At 44.0% G+C, this 19,036-nt stretch overlaps 1 protein-coding gene across 1 annotated transcript in view; it reads left to right on the forward strand.

Moving 5' to 3' along the window:
* ccdc162 (coiled-coil domain containing 162) overlaps positions 1 to 19,036 on the forward strand; it is a 271,702-nt gene that overhangs the window by 50,013 nt on the left and 202,653 nt on the right. The window contains exons 11-12 of the mRNA XM_078542866.1: positions 1,557 to 1,658; positions 14,203 to 14,361. Coding sequence (XP_078398992.1) covers positions 1,557 to 1,658; positions 14,203 to 14,361 — 261 coding nt within the window. The remainder of the gene's footprint in view (positions 1 to 1,556; positions 1,659 to 14,202; positions 14,362 to 19,036) is intronic.

The following is a 19,036-nucleotide window of genomic DNA, read 5'->3' on the forward strand; positions in this document are numbered from 1 at the left end:
CAATGTGGTTGACTCTTAAATGCCGCCTGAACAAGGGCAATTAGGAATGGCCAATAAATGTTGGCCCAGCCAGCGACACCCATATCCCATGAACGAATAAAAAGAAAGATTTCAAACAGATCTAGCAACTCAAGACTGGGCATCCATGAGGCACTGTGCAGCGGCACAATAGTACTCAGCCACAATCTGTAACCCTCTTGGCCCAGCATATTCCCCTCTCTACTATTACCATCAAGCCAGGGGATCAATCCTGGTACAATGAAGAGTGCAGGAGGGAATGCCACAGCCAAGTAATTCCACAGCCAAGGGATCAGATCTAAGCTCCTGCCACATCCAGTCGGGAATGGTGGTGGATAATTAAACAACTCACTGGAGGAGGAGGCTCCACAAACATCCCCAACCTCAATGATGGGGGAGCCCAGCACATTAGTGCAAAAGATAAGACTGAGGCATTCGCAACAATCTTCAGCAAGATGTGTCGAGTGGATGATCCATCTTGGCCAAGCTGTCCCCGTGTAGCTACAACATAGGCATCTATTCGGCTATGTGGAAAGTTGCCCAGGTATGTCCTATATAAGTAACATTCGCAATGACCATCTCCAACAAGAGAAAATCTAACCATCGCCCCTTGATGTTCAATGGCATTACCATCACTGAATCCCCCACTATCAACATCCTGGGGGTTACCATTGACCAGAAACTGAAGTGGACTAGCCATAAAAATGCTGTGGCTACAAGAGCAGGTCAGAGGATATGAATCTTGTGGCGAGTAACTCACTTCCTGACTCCCCAAAGCCTGTCCACCATCTACAAGGCACAAGTCAGGAGTGTGATGGAATACTCCCCACTTGCCTTGATGAGTGCAGCTCCAACAACACTCAAGAAGCTCGATACCATCCAGGACAAAGCAATCTGCTTGATTGGCACCACATCCACAAACATTCACTCCCTCCATGCACAGTAGCAGCAGTGTATACCATCTACAAGATGCACTGCAGCAACTCACCAAGGCTCCTTCAACAGCCCCTTCCAAACCCATGATCACTACCATCTAGAAGGACAAGGGCAGCAGACACATGGGAACACCATCGCCTGGAAGTTCCCCTCCAAGCCATTCACCATCCTGACTTGTAAATATTTCACCGTTTCTTCACTGTCGCTGGGTCAAAATCTTGGAGCTCCCTCCCTAACAGCACTGTGGCTGTACCTACACCACATGGACTGTAGTGTTGAAGAAGGCAGCTCACCACCACCTTCTCAAGGGCACTTAGGGATGGGCGAGGCCAGTGAGCAGTGGGCAGTTTTTCTCCTCTCCCCTACCCCCTGCTCCTCCACATTATCACCCCCATCTCACAGACAGAATGAGTTACTTTTTTGTGGGGTTTTTGCTCAGAATGTTCAGTGCCAGTGGTAGCTTAAGTGAACCGTTGTTTATATCTGTGTATCATAACATTGTTTTGTAGCTCCTATTTACTATGGATCAGATAAACCAGAATCACTGCTTTTGTTTTGTACGGCTTATTATCTGGATCACACAGTTATGTTTTGTTGATTAGATCAAACCGAAACAAGACCCTTGGCAGCAAAAAATCATGACTAAACTGAATGAGCAGAAGAACATGGATGAAATTTTGAGATTGCAGTCGCAGTTTTTCCAGGTAAGCACACATATTAATCAGGGTGATGGATTATAGCAAAAACTTGTGCTCGCGTAGCATCCTTAACATAAAAATGTCCCGAGGCTCGAGATGACATAGCAACTATTTTAGATAGAATCTCACATATTGGGGAGTTGAAACCATTACCTCATTTGCCAGGGTTGTGCTCAGTCACAGCATCACCTTGTGTCAAACTGAGATCAGTTCAAGTGATCTCATGCTTGTATGGAGCACAGACCAGTTGGACCAGGTAAGGAATTCCAGGATTTTGACCCAGTGATAATGAAAAAGTGATGATATATGTTCAATTCAGGTGTTGTGAGACTTGGAGGGGAACTTGCAAATGGTGGTGTTCCCATGCGCCTGCTGCCTATGTCCTTCTGGGTGGTGGAGATCATAGATTTGGGAGGTGCTGCAGTGGTGAGTTACTGCAGTGCATCCTGTAGATACTACACACTGCAGTCATAGTATGCGGGTGGTGGAGAAAGTGGATGTCTTCCAGGTTTTTCTGCCTGTGGGCCTGGGCTACTTCAATATCGGAAGAATTGTGAATAGAACTGAAAACATCTATTATCAGTAAACATCTCCACTTGATGGAGGAAAGATCATTGATGACATAGCTAATGATAGTTAGGCCTGTGATTCCACTTTGAAGAACTCCTTCAGCCATGTTCTGGATCTAGGATTGGCCTTTAAAAGCCGCAGCCATTTTTCTTCGTGCGAGGTATAACTCAACCCGCTGGAGAACTTTCCATCTGATTCCCATTCATTTCAATTTTACTAGGGCCCCTTGACACCACAGTCAAATGCTGCCTGCATATCAAAGATAGTCACTCCAGCCTCACCTCTGGATTTCAGCTCTTGTGCCCATAATTGGATGAAATCAGTAATGAGGGTCTGGTGGACCCCAAATGGAACATCAGTGAAGGAAACCGCATGTGGTTAAAGTTTCCATTTTATTTTGAGTATTATTAATTTGTGTGTCATTGATAGTGCTGTTAACAATACCTTCCACCAGTTTGCTGATGATTGAGAGTTGACGGGGTAGTAATTGGATTTGTCCTGCTTTTAGTGGACAGGGCATACCTGTGTATTTTTAAACATGCAGTATTCTAGCTGTACTAGAACCGTTTGGTTAAAGGTGCAGCTAGATCTGGAGCACAAGTCTTCAACACTGCTGCTGGGATGTTATCCAGACCCATACCCTTTGCTGTAGCCATTGCAATAAACCGATTCTTGATGTCACGTGGCGTGTATCAAATTGGCTGAAGGCTGCCTTCTATGATCGTGTGGACCTCAGGAGGAGGCCTAGATGGATCATCCATTTAAAACTTCTGGCTAAACTGCATATGCTTCAGCCTTGTCTCTTGCACTCATGATGTGCTCTGCCATCGATGAAGATGGGGATGTCTATGGGGCGTTCTATGAGCTAAAGGAGGCCATTGTGCCTGTGCTGACTCATTGAAAGAACTATCCAATTAGTCCCATTTCACTGCTTGTTTCGTCATAGCCCTGGATATTTTTCTTTCAAGTATTTATCCACTTCCTCTTTGGAAGTTATTATTGAAACTGCTTCCACCGCCCTTTAGGCGCTGTGTTCCTGATCATTTCCTTTTTTTTATTCATTCACATGAGGTGGGCTTCATTGGCTGGGCCAGCATTTATTACCTGTCCCTAATTGCCCTTGAGAAGGTGGTGATGAGCTGCCTTGTTGAACTGCTGCAGTCCATGTGGTGTAGGTACAGCCACAGTGCTGTTAGGGAGGGAACTCCAAGATTTTGACTCAGTGACAGTGAAGAAACGGCGATATATTTACAAGTCAGGAGGTGGGCCACTTGGAAAGGAACTTCCAGGTGGTGGTGTTCCCATCCAACTGCTGCCCTTGTCCTTCTAGATGGTGGAGGTTGTGGGTTTGAAAGGTGCTGTTGAAAGAGGCTTGGTGAGTTTCTGCAGTGCACCTTGTAGATGGTACACACTGCTGTCAATGTGCATTGGTGGTGGAGGGACTGAATATTTAAGGTGGTGGGTAGGTTGCCAATCAAGCGTGCTGCTTTGTCCCGGATGGTGTCAAGCTTCTTGAGTGTTGTGGGAGCTGCACTCATCCAGGCAAGTGGGGAGTATTCCATCACACTCCTGACTTGTGCCTTGTAGATGGTGGACAGGCTTTGGGGAGTCAGGAGGTGGGTTACTCACTGCAAAATTCCCAGCCTCTGACCTGTTCTTGCAGCAACTTGCTGTGTAAAAAGTAAGACTACAGTGCTTTAACCTGATCCACTGATTGTTGCATTGTTTAGCTCCCTATATAACATCCTGTTTTTGCTGTTTAGCTGGCGTGCAGTCGTTTACACACAACATAAGAGAAAGAACCAAATGTCATTATATATCTTAAAGCAAAAATGTGTACCTTTGTCACACAGCCATTTCTGTTTTTCCTTAATTCATATAAAACAATTCCAGGTGATTGTTATAGTTGAATATACCTGTCAGCTCATTGTCGTTGACTCCAATGAAAGCTATACTAAATACCTTATTGAAAGCTGTTTCAGTCCAGTGGTGACTTGCCCCACCTTGTGGCCCAAATGAGAACTGATGTAATGCACATTACAATTGACAACAGAGAATCACACCTAAATTTGTTGCAGGTGCAAAATTTCCAACATCTTATGAGAAATTACTCAACATCAGAAAATAAATCCTACATGTCCGGAAATATTTGTGAACGATTGTATGAGCATTTAAACAGCTCATATGAAATCCCTCATACTGCTGCTACCACTCCTGCAGGTAACAGGTACAGTAGCATCATGGTTATGTTACTGTATTAGTAACCCAGAGGCCTTGACTACTAATCTGATGACATGAGTTCAAGTCCCACCCCAACAAATGACTGGAATTGTTGTTAAAAAAAAAAAGGCTCACTAATGTCCTTTAGGGAAGGGAATTTGCCCTCCTTACCTGATCTGGCCTAAATTAAACTTTAGACCCACAGCAATTTGGTTGACTCTAAACTGCTCTCTGAAAATACCTAGCAAGCCATTAAGTTGTATCAAGAGCTGCTACAATGGACCGTAGAAGGCATCTCATCACCAACCTGTCAAAGGGCAATTAGAGATGGAAATTAAATGCCAGCCTAGCGTTAATCGCTGTGTTGCTGTGCACTTAATTCTTTGCGCCATTCTGTTTTTGACTGTAATTATAATACATAGCCAGCGGAAGTAACAGGTTTGCCAATTTTCTCGACAAAACCAGGTTTTTGCTCAATTATTTCTTCGAATTCAAAACAGGCCCTGTCTAAGTGGTCTCTGTCTCTCATCCCATGTTAGCAACAGAGCAGTTCTATGTGGGAAGAGCGCATTAGCATCACACTCGTGTGGCAGCCAAAGTGTGAAGACCTGTCACAATCTAATCGCTTTTTCAACACTATCTTTTAATAATTTAAGAGCTATTCTGTCACGCACCACTGCCCAATTGAGTCTGTGGACAGGTTCCTGGGTCGTTGCTTAAGATGCCAGTAGGTAGGTTCGTGACAGTGGCGCAGGGTGAATCTGTCTAAATTTCCCTCCTGTGTTTGGGGCTATTTGTTTCCTCCCCTTTGAGCTCAATCAAGAACATAAGCTTGCTGTATAGAGAATCCTGGATTTATACCTGTACCTCAACATTACATGGTGCAGTGCATTAGTTTACCAACGAAGATGCCACTTTCTTGCTGTAGTAGCTTTCTAATAAACATGAGCCTCAGCCTAACTGGGCTAACAACCTATTTTGCATTTTGTGCTAATCCACACTTTTATTGCCCTTATCCAGATTTTTCAAAGTATCCTTGGTCATTTGCACAAAACGTCCTGAGTTCACTCTAGATTTATTAATTAGGCAAGTCCAGGAGAGATAAATCATATCTCCTGTTCTTTGTAAATTATCTTTCATGCTTCACTCACCCCATTCCCTCTGCTGAGTCCCCTCATTTGAAAAAAGGGCTGCAGGAACTTGCATTTATGCAGCACTTTATAGTGAGCAAAGTAATTTTGAAGTGTAGTCACTTCAGACACCCAGCAAAGTCCCCAAAAACAGCAATGTGACAATGACCAGATAATCTGTATGTTTTTAGTAACATTACCTGATAGGGCAGTCTAGGCTTCAGTTTAATAATCTCATTCGAAAGATGGCACCTACAGCAGTGTAGCAGCCCCTCAGCACTGCACCAAAATATAATATTGGGGGCTCTAGTTTCTGGCATAGGACTTGAACCCACATCTTTCTGATTCAGAACCTAGAGTATAATCAACTGAGCCAATGCTGACACCTAGCTATTTCTGTTAACTCTGCAGTGGAGACAAGGGATTGATTATTGATCCCTGTTCTCGGAATACAGGTTATCTGCTTTGTTAAACTGTCAGCTGCACTTTAATCCAATGAAACAGATTATTATCCGCTCAAATACTGTGGTTCATTTGGCATGGTGAGTGGTTGCCACAGCTTAGAGAGAAGCCAACACGAGCAAGGATGATTGATCTAATGGCTGCTTCTAGCACAGTTATTTCCTCGGCTCTATGATGAGACAAGAGCTGGAACAATATGCCCCAATCTGTCTGTACATAATCATCGATAGGAGTAATTCAGGAAATATTGTATCATGACGGAAATTATGTTAGAATTATAGTGCACTCTCTGTAAACTCCCTCTGAGCTCCCTGTGAACTCTGTGTGAACCCAGACCAGGGTCAGGTGGCTTTCTGGCGACCTTCTCATGCCTCATGGTTTTAGTGGGCCCCAAACTAGTGTACCCTGTGCTTTATGGCCACTTGTGTGTCATTGTTTACCCCAAACACTGCTTTGGCTCAATGAAAAGTCTGGTGAGTGCTGGAGTTTGCTGAAGGAGGGGTGGGGGGGAAGGAGGTATCTGTTTCCTTTTCCTGTCTTTCTCACCCTATAGGAATTGGTTCTTGCTTTACTACAGGGAAAGGAGCTGTTTGGTGAGTATCTGGTAAGTGGGTCAGTTCTACTGTATCCCTAAGGTTTAAAATAGTACACAAATTGGTGGTCAAGTTAATAAAATATATTTTTAAATGATTAATATAATTAAGTAATTATTTAAAACACATTAAGGGTGGCAGGACAGGTGATGTGTCAAGGCTGCAGCATGTGGGAGCTCCTGGATAACATTGTGACCCAGGGCAAACACGCCTGGAGCAAGTGTTTGCAGCTTGAGGAACGTCGGCTCAGAGTCATTGAGCTGGAGGCTGAGCTGCAGACACTGCAACACATCGGGGAAGGGGAAAGTTACCTGGATGTTTTAAACCAGATGGCAGTCACGTCACTTAGGATAGGGTCTTCTGATTTGATTAGTGGTCAGGGACAGGAGGGTGTGGCTGCGAGTGAGGCAGGTAAGGGGACCCAGAGGGCAGGAGTGCAGGAGTGTGAGCCTCTGCAATTGTCCAATAGGCTTGAGGTTCTCTCAGCTTGTTTGGATGAGAGTGGGGGCTGTAGGGTGAATGAACAAACTGACCATGGCACCGTGGTACAGGAAGCCATTCAAGTGGGGGGACCAAAAAGAAATGTAGTGACAGTAGGGACAGTATAGTGAGAGGGAGTGACATGGTTCTCTGCAGCAAAGAGCGAGAGACTAGTCAACTGTGTTTCCTGCCCAGTGCCAGGGTTCGGGACATCTGCCCAGGGCTGGAGAGGAACTTACAGTGGGAGGCCGAGGATCCAGTTGTCGTGGTCCAAGTAGGTACCAACGATATAGGTAGAACTAGGAAAGAGCTTCTGCATAGACAGTATGAAGTGCTAGGTACTAAATTGAAAAGCAGAATCTCAAAGGTTATACTTTCTGGATTATTACCTGAGCCGCATGCAAATTGGCATAGGGTACATAAAATTAAAGAGATGAACACGCAGCTCAAAGACTGGCGTGGGAGAAGTGGGTTCTCGTTTATGGGGCACTGGCACCAGTGCTGGGTAAAGTGGGGGCTGCACTGTTGGAATGGTCTACACCTGAACTGTGCTGGGACCGGTGTTCTTGGGAACCACATAACAAGTGAAGTAGAGAGAGTTTTAAACTAAATAGTTGGGGCAAGGGATCCCCTTGACCCCACTATTTAGATGTGGTATATCAAAGTGTAGAGAAAAGGTAAGAGAGGAAAATAGTAATATGGGAAATGAGGGTTGGAGAATGACAAGAAGGGACAGAGAGAAAAAACCAAGAATGCACCAACAATCAAGATTAGATGTTACAAAGATAACAAAAAGACAAAACTAAAGGCTTTGTATCTGAATGCGCGTAGCATGCATAACAAAGTAAATGAATTGATGGCACACATTGAAGTAAAGAAATATGATCTGATATTACAGAGCCATTACAGAGACGAGGTTGCAGGATGACAAGGATTGGGTCCTGAATATTGAGGGGTATATGACATTCTAGAAGAACAGGAAGCTAGGTAAAGATGGAGGGGTAGCACTGTTAACCAAGGATGGCATTGGTGCAATAGTTAGAGATGACTTTGGCTCAGGAGATCAGGATGTAGAATCGGTTTGGGTGGAAATGAGGAATAGTAGGGGAAAGTTGTCACTAGTGGGAGTAGTATATAGGCCCCCTAACAGTAACCACAAAGTATACAAGAAGAAATATTGGGTGCTTGTGATAAATGGACAGCAATAATTGTGGGTGATTTTAATCTACATATAAACTGGAAAAATCAGATTGGCAGTAGTAGCCTGGGCAGTAGAATGCTTTTGAGATAGTTTCTTTAAGCAGCACGTTCTGGAACCAACCAGAGAGTAAGTTATATTAGATTTGGTATTGTGTAATGTGCCAGGATTAATTAATGACCTCAGGGTAAAGGCACCCCTAGGTAGCAGAGACCACAATATGATTGAATTTTACATCCATTTTGAAAGGGAGAAAAGTGGGTCTAAGGCTAGTATTTTAAACTTAAATAAGGACAACTATGTGGGGATGAAAGCTGAGCTAGCTGAAGTGAACTGGGAAACTAGGCCAGGGGATAGATCAATATAGAAGCAGTGGCAGACATTTAAGGGGATATTTCAGAATACTCAGAATAAATATATTCATACTATAAAGAAAAATTCTAAAGGGGGGACCCACTGTCCATGGTTAACGAAAGTAGTTAAGGAAAGCATCAAACTTAAGGAAAAATTATAGGACACCGCAAAGATGAGTGGCAGGTCAGATGATTGGTCAGAATATAAAGAACGGCAGAGAATGATGAGAAGGTTAATCAGGAGAAAGAAATTAGAGTATGAGAGGAAGCGAGCTAAAAATGTGAAAATGGATAGCAAGAGTTTCTGCAGGTATTTAAACAGGAAAAGAATAGGTAAAGTTGGTCCTCTAGAGAGTGAGAATGGGGAGTCAATAGTAAATAGTAAGGAAATGGCAGATAAAATGAACAAATATTTACCTTCTGTCTTCACTCAACGTTCCAGTAATAGCTGTAAATCAGGAGATGGAGGGGAGAGAGGAACTTGGTGAAATTACAATCACTAAGGAGGTGGTACTCAGCAAACTGATAGAGCTTCAGTTTGACAAGTCTCTGGGTCCAGATGGACTTCATCCTAGGGTCTTAAAATAGGTGGTTAACGAGATAGTGTATACGTTGGTGTTAATTTTCCAAAATTCCCTAGATCCTGGAAATGTTCCATCAGACTGGAAAGTAGCACATATAACCCCTCTATTCAAGAAGGGAGGGAGGGAGAAAACAGGAAACTATAGGCCAATTAGTTGACATCTGTCATAGGGAAGGTGTTAGAATCGATCATTAAGGAGGTTATAGCTGGGCACTTAGAGAAACTCAGTGTAATCGGGGAGAGTCGGCATGGATTTGTGAAAGGGAAATCACGGGCAGAATTTTGCCCTCGTCAGGCGGGCTCGGCGGGGGCAAGTGGGAGTGGTCGGGAAGCAATGAAAACTCCCTGAGACGCAGAGCTGCCTCAGGGAGCTGAAGGTTTAAAAAATTAGAGAATTAAAAATAAAAATAAAGAATTTTGAAATGGTAAAAAAACATGTCCCCTCGTGTGACTCTGTCACATGAGAAGGGACACGTTATGAATGAAATTTAAACATTTTTATTTAATTTTTATTTGCTGTTGGAAACCTCATCCTGCTCGTTGATAAGGTTTCCTAAAAAATCCAAAGGCCACTTGGCCTATTCGCCTGCTCGCCAACCGTAAGGTTGGATGGGCAGTGAAAAATTGAACTTAATTATTACCTTAATGGCCTTATTAGGCCTATTAATTGTTGGCGGGTGTGCTGCTGTCTCCTGCATGCGCCCACTGACCAAAATATCGTGCGAGTGCGCGATGACATCTGGATGCTCGCCCGAAATCATTGTGCGTCACTTTATGCTCATTCGGGTCGGGCACGTGGCCGCCCAACGAGTGAAAAATTCTGACCTATGTTTATTAGAGCCCCAGAGTGTTGAAAGAGGTTGCTATAGACATAGTGGACACATTGGTGATCATTTTCCAAAATTCTATAGATTCTGGAATGGTTTTTGAAGATTGGAAGGTAGCAAATGTCACCCCAATATTTAAGAAGGGAGGGAGAGAGAAAACAGGGAACTACAGACCTGTTTGCCTTACATCAGTAGTCAGTAAAATGCTGGAATCTATTAGAAAGGTTGTGATAAATGGACAGTTGGGGAATCATGATCCGATTGGGCATAGTCAGCATGGATTTGCGAATAGAAAATCATGTTTGACGAACTTATTGGAGTTTTTTGAGGATGTTACTAACAAATCGATAAAGGAGAGTCAATGGATGTAATATACTTGGATTTTCATAAGGCTTTTGATAAACTCCCCCACAGGAGGTTTATTAGCAAAATAAAAGCACATGGGATAGGAGTCAATATATGGGCATGGATTAAGGATTGGCTAACAGGCAGAAAACAGAGAGAAGGAATAAACAGGTCATTCTCACGTTGGCAGGCTGTGACTAGTGGGGTACCGAAAGGATCAGTATTTGGGCTCCAGCTGTTCACAGTATATATCAATGATTTGGATGTGGGGACCAAATGTAATATTTCCAAGTTTGCAGATGATACAAAGCTAGGCGGGAATGTGTGCTGTGAGGAAGATGTAAAGTGGCTACAGGAGGATTTGGACAGACTTAGTGAGTGGGCAAGAACATGGCAGATGGAATATAATGTGGATAAATGTGAGGTTATCCACTTTGGTAGAAGGAACAAATGTGCAGAATATTTCCTAAATGAGAGATTAGAAAGTATAGATGTACAATGGGACCTGAGTGTCCTCGTCTATAAGTCACTGAACGTTAATTGCCTGCTGCACCTGCATAAGGCTAATGAAATGTTAGCCTTTATCGCAAGAGGATTTGAGTACAAGAGTAGTGAAGTCTTGCTCCAATTATATAGAAGTTTGGTTAGACTGCACCTGGAGTGCTGTGTGCAATTTGGTCCCCTTACCTCAGAAAGGGTATTATTGCCATAGAGGGAGTGCAATGTTCCAGGGATGGCGGGACTGTCTTATGAAGAGAGATTGGGGAAACTGGGCCTGTATTCTCTAGAGTTTTGAAGAATGAGAGGTGATCTCAGTGAAACCCACAAAATACTTAAAGGAATAGACAGGGTAGATGCAAGTAAGATGTTTCCCCTGGTTGGGAAGTCTCGAACCAGGGGACACAATTTCAAAATAAGGGGGAGCCACTTAGGACCGAGATGGAGAGAAATTTCTTTACTCAGATGGTTGTGAATCTTTGGAATTCTCTAACTCAGAGCGCCGTGGAAGCTCAGACATTGAGTATGTTTAAGGTAGAGATTGATAGATTTCTGATTAACAATAATGTAAAGGGTTATGGGGATAGTGTAGATAAAAGGCTTGAAGTGTTCAAATCAGCCATGATCATATTGAATGGTGGAGCAGGCTCGATGGGCTGAATGGCCTTCTCGTGTTCCAATGTTCCTATGTTCTTTGAAGATGTAACATGTGCTGTGGATAATGGGGAGCTTGTAGACGTACTGCACTTGGATTTCCAGAAGGCATTTGATAAGGTGCCACATCAAAGGTTATTGCGGAAAATGGAAGCTCTTGGTGTAGGGAGTAACATATTAGCATGGATTGACTAGCTAGCAGAAAACAGAGAGTATGCATAAATGGGTCTTTTTCTGATAGACAGGATGTGACTAGTGGAGTCCCACAGGGGTCTGTGCTGGGGCCTCAACTTTTTACAATTTATATCAATGACTTAGATGAGGGGAGCGAAGGCATGGTAATTAAATTTGCAGACAACTCAAAGATAGGTAGGAAAGTATGTTGTGAAGAAGACATAAGGAGTTTGCGGATGGATGTAAATAAATTGAGTGAGGGGGCAAAAATCTGGCAGATGGAGCATAATGTGGGAAAGTGAAGTTGTTCACTTTGGCAGGAAGAATAAAAAAGCAGAGTATTACTTAAACGGAGAACGACTGCAGAACTCCGAGGAAACTAGGTATTCTCGTGCATGAATCACAAAGTTAGTATGCGGGTATGGCAAGTAATTAAGAAGGCTAACGGAATGCTATCCTTTATTATGAGAGGAATGGAACATAAAAGTAAGGATGTTATGCTTCCCTTCTCCAAGGCATTGGTGAAACTGCATCTTGAGCATCGTGTGCAGTTTTGGTCTCCTTATTTAAGGAAAAATGTAAATGCGTTGGAGGCGGTTCAGAGGAGGTTTACTAGACTGATAGCTGGAATGAGCAGGTTGTCTAATGAGGATAGGTTGGACAAGTTGGGCTTGTTTCCACTGGAGTTTAGAAGAGTGACAGGTGACTTGATTGAAGTATATAAGACCCTGAACGGTATTGACAAAGTGGACGTGGAAAGGATGTTCCCCCTTGTGGGTGAGTCCAGAAATAGGGGGCACTGTTTTAAAATTAGGGGTCACCCTTATAGGACAGAGATGAGGAGAATTTTTTTTTCTCTCAGATGGTTATGCGACTTTTGAACTCCCTCCCTCAGAAGGCGGTGGAGATGGAGGTCACTGAATATTTTTAAGGCAGAGGTAGATAGATTCTTGTTAGGCAAGGGAATCAAAGTTATTGGGGGTAGATGGGAATGTAGAATTAGAAACACAAACAGACCAGCCATGACCTTATTGAATAGCGGAACAGACTTGAGGGGCTGAATGGCCTACTCCTGCACCTATTTCATATGTTCGTATTGCAGGGCTTCCCCTTTTCCCTCAGAGACCCTTCCCACACTCAATTTCGTGACAACAGATTCACAAGTGTATGGCTTGAACAGAACGACCAGCGAGACAAGTTTCTCCTGATAATTCACAATTGCTTTATTGAATCACCAACAACCTCACAGCACAAAACCCAAAATTTGAAACAACCTATTCTTAGTACCCGACACCAAGTCACCACGACTCGGTTAAAACTTACCAAAACACAGGCAAAACACCACGTCCTGTTCTGAAACCTTAAGAAACAAAACCCTCAGACCAATATCACCAAGATATGGCTGAAACAAGTTACAAGGCACCGGTAAAAAACATCAAGTTTTTGCCCCAAAACCCTCAGACCAATATCACTTTGATTTAGCTGAAACTTATAATTGTCCACATGGCTGGTCTTTCAGGTGAGAACTGTAGGTCCGCAAGCCAGGTTGACCCTTCCTGATCCTCCTTCTTGACTGCAGCCCAAAACCCTCAGGCCAGTATTACCATGATATGGCTGAAAGCACTTACAATCCCCAACACAGCTGGCCTGCCTGATGTTAACTGTAGGCCTGAGTCAAGGTGACCAAACTCAACCCTTCTCCCAACTGCAGCCCAGGTGCTCTGACCTGCTGTGCTTTAATAATAATTTAACTCAGACATGCCAAAACATATCTCCCGTTGTTCCAATGTCCATTTAGTTGATTCCACGCAAAGACCAGACAAATGTCATCAGTTCCTGCTGGTTGAAACAATACAGGGTTTTCCATGGAAGATGTATCCAGACGAATATTACCAGTTCTCATTGTGTGAGCAATTCTCCTGCTGTTGAGGTGGCACAGTAACAGCACAGTAACAGCACCTGGCTCCAAAGTTAATGAGGGTTTGAGTGACCCTATTCCAGTTCTATTGTCTGTGGTGGTTGAATAATTCCTTGGGTGTATTGTATTGATGATATGCCCTTTGTGCCATTGCATTGGGTAATTGGGTACATTGGGAAAATTGGGAAAGACTTCTTGATCGCGTTAGTCAATGTCCAAACCCTTTTGATGAGTTACTGTGTTTTCACTAAATGTCCGAATTAACCCCTTGCTGCCCAGCCCTGTACTGCTGACTGCAGCTTATCTTTTTGAAATTTATAGTTCCAATCATGAGGTCAAAACATGTCCGTGGGTTTGAAATTATCTTCCATAAATTTTCCAGTTGGAGCGGATTTCGTTCCTGCAGTATATTTGAAAAAGTGACAGCGCAAATGCACTTTCGCTTATTGTGACACTTAATCATCTGCATTTTGAGGTTCAATAGAAGAAATATTTCTTGGACTAACTTTCTGCCTGATGTTTTATTCCTGTGCACTCGAAACTAGATTTCTGACCCAAACCAAGTGATGGACGCACTTCGTCAGCATGCGGTGGCAACACATGAGCCATACACTGTGCAACCTTTGGCTGTTACTTCACATCGTGTGGGTCAACACACAAGTTATATTTGGAACAGAATCTATGGAAATGCCAAGCCCTATCAAGTGAGTGTGGAACTTTGATATTATGTCTCTGATTTTACACACCTCTCCTTGGTGTCAAGACCAAGTGTAGTCTTCGGATGAAGCAGGATAGAGAACGGGGAGATACTTGGACGTAATTCAGTCTCCTTTGAGTGTCAGACATTCTCTCCTCATTTTTATAAATCTCTTACAAACTCCTGTGTCAAAATTTATAATTGCCTTGTATACATATACCATTGCTGTATTTACTATAATGATGTGTCTTTGCATGGAATTACATAGTATTTACAGAACAGACCATTCAACCTAACAGGTGCATGCTGCTGTTTATATTCCACGCAAGCCTCATCCCACCTTACTTCATCTAGCCCCATCAGCATAACCTTCTGGTCCTTTCTCCCTCACGTACTTATCAAGCTTCCCCTGAAATACATCCATCCTATTTACCTCAGCTACTCCATATGGTAGCAAGTTCCACATTCTAACCAGTGTCTGGGTAGAGAAGGTTACGCAGTGGCACTGTGAGCAGAATGACATTGGGGGCAGTGAGAAAGAGAGATGTAATCGTCATAATTTCCCGTCGGCAGCTTCTATGCGAAATGTGGACATGGGAATTTATAATGGAAAGCTTTCTAGCAAATGCATCCAGAGGTAAGATTTTTTAATGTATATTAAGGTATATTTGGTAATTGCATTAAGCCCAGAATTCTGCATGGTCCAAACCCTCTGACCTTGCTAACACTTGCTGGTGAGATCTTGTAATTAATTTGGCCAAGTGGATAGCTGTAGCTATCCTCTGAGGCTGTAAATTGTGACCTTGGGTCTTGGGGGAGAGTGCCAGGTTTTGCCCCCTCTCCCTACAACTAGAATTACGTCTTTAATGTCCCCTTGGCCCCCTTTGTAATGGAGGTGACTTTCAACAAAAGGTTTGTTTTTAAACTTTCAGAGCTTCGGGTCACAGGCTAGGCCTCGAGCCCTGAGCAGGGCCCATATCAGTCAGTGTGGCTGGTGCATTTGGTTTCATTTGGATTGCCAGCTATAAATGACTCCCCTGGCTACTGGGAGACTGGTATGAAGAGGCCATTCCCCCACTACACTGCTAGCCTTGTTTGGGTTAGGCAGATGCTCTTCCCCTCAACAAGGGTCTGTGGCTCCCCAGTGTAAAGTTGGGGTCAAGTTTGTCAGGATTCCTGCCTAATTTGAAGCCCTTTTGGGGCATTCCCACTGGAGTAATAGTGTGAGCGCACCAGGAAGACTATGGAATTTCCCCCAATTGTTTGGTATTTTTAAAATAACATTTTTTTTCTTTAAAATTCCCAAATGGAGGGCTCATCCAATGGTAAGTGTTCTTTCAATTTTGAGCTAACCCACAGAGCCTGAGAAAATCCAAATTCCTACCGGAACCCAGCCGGGGTCTACGATTGGCATCAATGGTCCATACTAAAGTAGAAAATATCAGCATCTGCCCCTGTTCACTATCCGGTGACTCCCCCCTCCTTGCCCCCACCGGGAAGATAACGTGTGTGGCTGGTGAATAAGAGTAAAAGATCAGGCTCTGTTGGAATGCCGTAGTTTGTTGGATGATCACTGGGATGAGTAACCAGAGGGTGATCACCCCCTCACCTGTGGAACTTTACCTCGGGAATGACTCACTGGGCTTGAATTTCTGCAGGAGTTTCTCTTGCTCATCTGCCGCAACTTTGGAGGAATATCCATGGAAACACGGAATAAATGCATGTACATGAAATAAATGGATGGATGATCATGGACTGCACAGACGTGGCTTCCTGATGTATGCTCCCACGTGGGCAACATTCCATACCGGGAGTACACAAGCAAATAATTTACCCTCATATTCTGCCTCAATCATATTTTATCTGAGACACAGTATAATTCTATTTGAGTTGTTACTTATTATGACTACTTACTGGTCCAGCCATTAGAAACAATAATCATATGTTGACCTGTTAGATTATTATCCGACTTTTAAAAATTCATTCATGGGATGTGGGCATCACTGGCTAGGCCAGTTTTTATTGTCCACCACTAATTGCCCTTGAGAAGCTGGTGGTGAGCTGCCTTCTTGAACCGCTGTAGTCCATGTGGTGTAGGTACACCCACAGTGCTGTTAGGAAGAGAGTTCTACAATTTTGACACAGCAACAGTGAAGAAACGGCGATATATTTCCAAGTCAGGATGGTGAGTGGCTTGGAGGAGAACTTGCAGGTGGTGGTGTTCCCATCTATCTGCTGCCCTTCTCCTTCCAGGTGGTGGAGATTGTGGGTTTGGAAGGGGATGTTGAAGGAACTTTGACGAGTTGCTGTAGCGCATCTTGTAGATGGTACACAAGGGTGCACTTTCCAGCAGGATCACTCGGCTCCAAACCTCATTACAGTCCTGGTCCAAACGTAGGCAAAAGATCTGAATTGTAGAGGTGAGGCGAGAGTGACTGCCTTTGTAATCAAGGCAGCATTTGGCTAACTGTGGCATCAAGTAGCCCTGGTAAAATTGAAGCGAATGGGAATCAGGGGAAGACTCTCCACTGTGTCATACCTAGCACAAAGGAAGATGATTGTGGTTGTTGGAGGCCAATCATCTCAGCCCCAGGACATTGTTGCAGGAGTTCCTCAAGGTAGTGTCCCAGAGCCAACCTTATTCCTCAATGCATCCTCAATGACCTTCCCTCCATCATGTGGGGATGTTTGCTTAAGGTTACACAGTGTTTAATGCCATTCACAACTCCTCAGAAGCAAAGGCAGTCCATGCTCACATGCAGCAAGGCCTGAACAACATTTCAGACTTGGGCTGATAAGTCATGAGTAGCATTCAGGCAAACAAATGCCTGGGAATGACTTTCTCCCCATGACATTTTATGGCATTATCATCATTGAATCCCCCACCATCAACATCCTGGGAGTTACCATTGACTAGAAACTTAGCTGAACCAGCCACATAAATACTGTGGCTACAGGAGCAGGTCAGACAGTGGGAATTTTGTGATGAGTAGCTTACCTCCTGACTCCCCAAAGCCTGTTCACCATCTACAAGGCACAAGTCAAGAGTGTGATGGAATACTCTCCACTTGCCTGGATGAGTGCAGCTCCAACAGCACTCAAGAAGCTCAGCACCATTCAGGAGAAAGCAGCCCACTTGATTGGCACTCCATCCAACACTGTAAATATTCACTCCTTCTAACACCACCACAAAGTGGCGCCCATGTATACCACCTACAAGATTAACCCAAACCGAATAACTGCTGCTTCATGGCACTATCAATCTCACCTCCATCATTTTACTGATGACTGAGAGTAGACTGATGGGGTGGTAATTGACCAGATTGGAAATATCCTGCTTTTTGTGGATACGACAAACCTGGGCAATTTTCTACACTCTTGTGTAGATGCCAGTTTTGTAGCTGTACTGGAACAGCTTGGCTAGGGGCGCAGCAAGTTCTGGAGCACAAGTCTTTAGTACTATTACTGGAATATTGTCAGGGCCCATAGCCTTTGCAGTATCCAGTGCCTTCAGCCGTTTCTTGATATCACGTGGAGTGAATTGAATTGGCTGAAGACTGACATCTGTGACCCTGGGGACCTCAGAAAGAAGCCAAGATGGATCATTCACTTGGCATTTCTGCTTGAAGATGGTTGCAAATGCTTATCTTTTTCCCTCATGCTGGGCTCCCCTATCATTGAGGATGGGGATATTTGTGGAACCTCCTCCTCTGGCTAGCTGTTTTACTGTCCATCAGTACTATTCTGATGTAGAGTTTTCAATTGATCATTGATTGTGGGATTGCTTTTGCTCTATCTATAACATGCTGCTTCTATTGTTTAGCATTTATGTAGTCCTGTTCTACAGCTCCCTGTGCTACCAGGTTGGCATTTCATTTTTAGGCACATCTGCTGCTGCTCCTGGCATGTTCTTCTATGCTGCTTATTGAAACAAGATTGGTCCCTTGGCATGATGACAATGGTAGAGTGAGGGATATGCCAGGCCATGAGGTGGTTGAATACAATTCTGCTGAACTGATGGCCTAAAGCACCTCATGGACACCTAACGTTGAAAAGCAAGGTGGCACAGAGCACAATGGAGAGCATCCTCAATGTGAAGACTGGATTTTGTCTCCACAAGGACTGTGCAGTGGCCATTCCTAATTATACTGTCATGACCATATGCATCTGTGACAGGTAGATTAATGGGGGTGAGGTCAAGTAGGTTTTTCGCTTCTGATAGTTCCCTCATCATCTGTCACAGGTCAAGTCTGGCAGATATGTCGTTCATAACTCAGCCAGCTTGGCCAGCGGTATTACTGTGCCAATCTTGGTGATGGACGTTGAAATCCCTGACACAGATTTCATTCTTTCTACCTTGAGTGCTTCTTCCGAGTGGTGTGCAACAGGGAGAAGTACTGATCCATCAGCTGAGGGAGAGCGGTAGGTGATTATTAGCCGGAGGTTTCCTTGTCCATGTTTGACCCGAAGCTGGAGCCAACGTGGAGGAATTCCAGGGTCGCTCCTTCCCTACTGTAGACCACCTGGCGCTGCCGCCTCTGGCTGGTCTGTCCTGTCTATGGGATAGAATTTGAGTGCCTTGTTCGGCCTTTTTCAGAGGGGGAGTTCAGAGTCAACCACATTGCTCTGCGCCTGGAGCCAAATGTAGGAGTCGCCTGAAGGGCATTCGTGGGTTTTTATGA

The sequence above is a fragment of the Cetorhinus maximus genome, chromosome 5 (genome assembly GCF_964194155.1).
Source record: "Cetorhinus maximus chromosome 5, sCetMax3.hap1.1, whole genome shotgun sequence".
Lineage (NCBI taxonomy): Eukaryota > Metazoa > Chordata > Chondrichthyes > Lamniformes > Cetorhinidae > Cetorhinus > Cetorhinus maximus.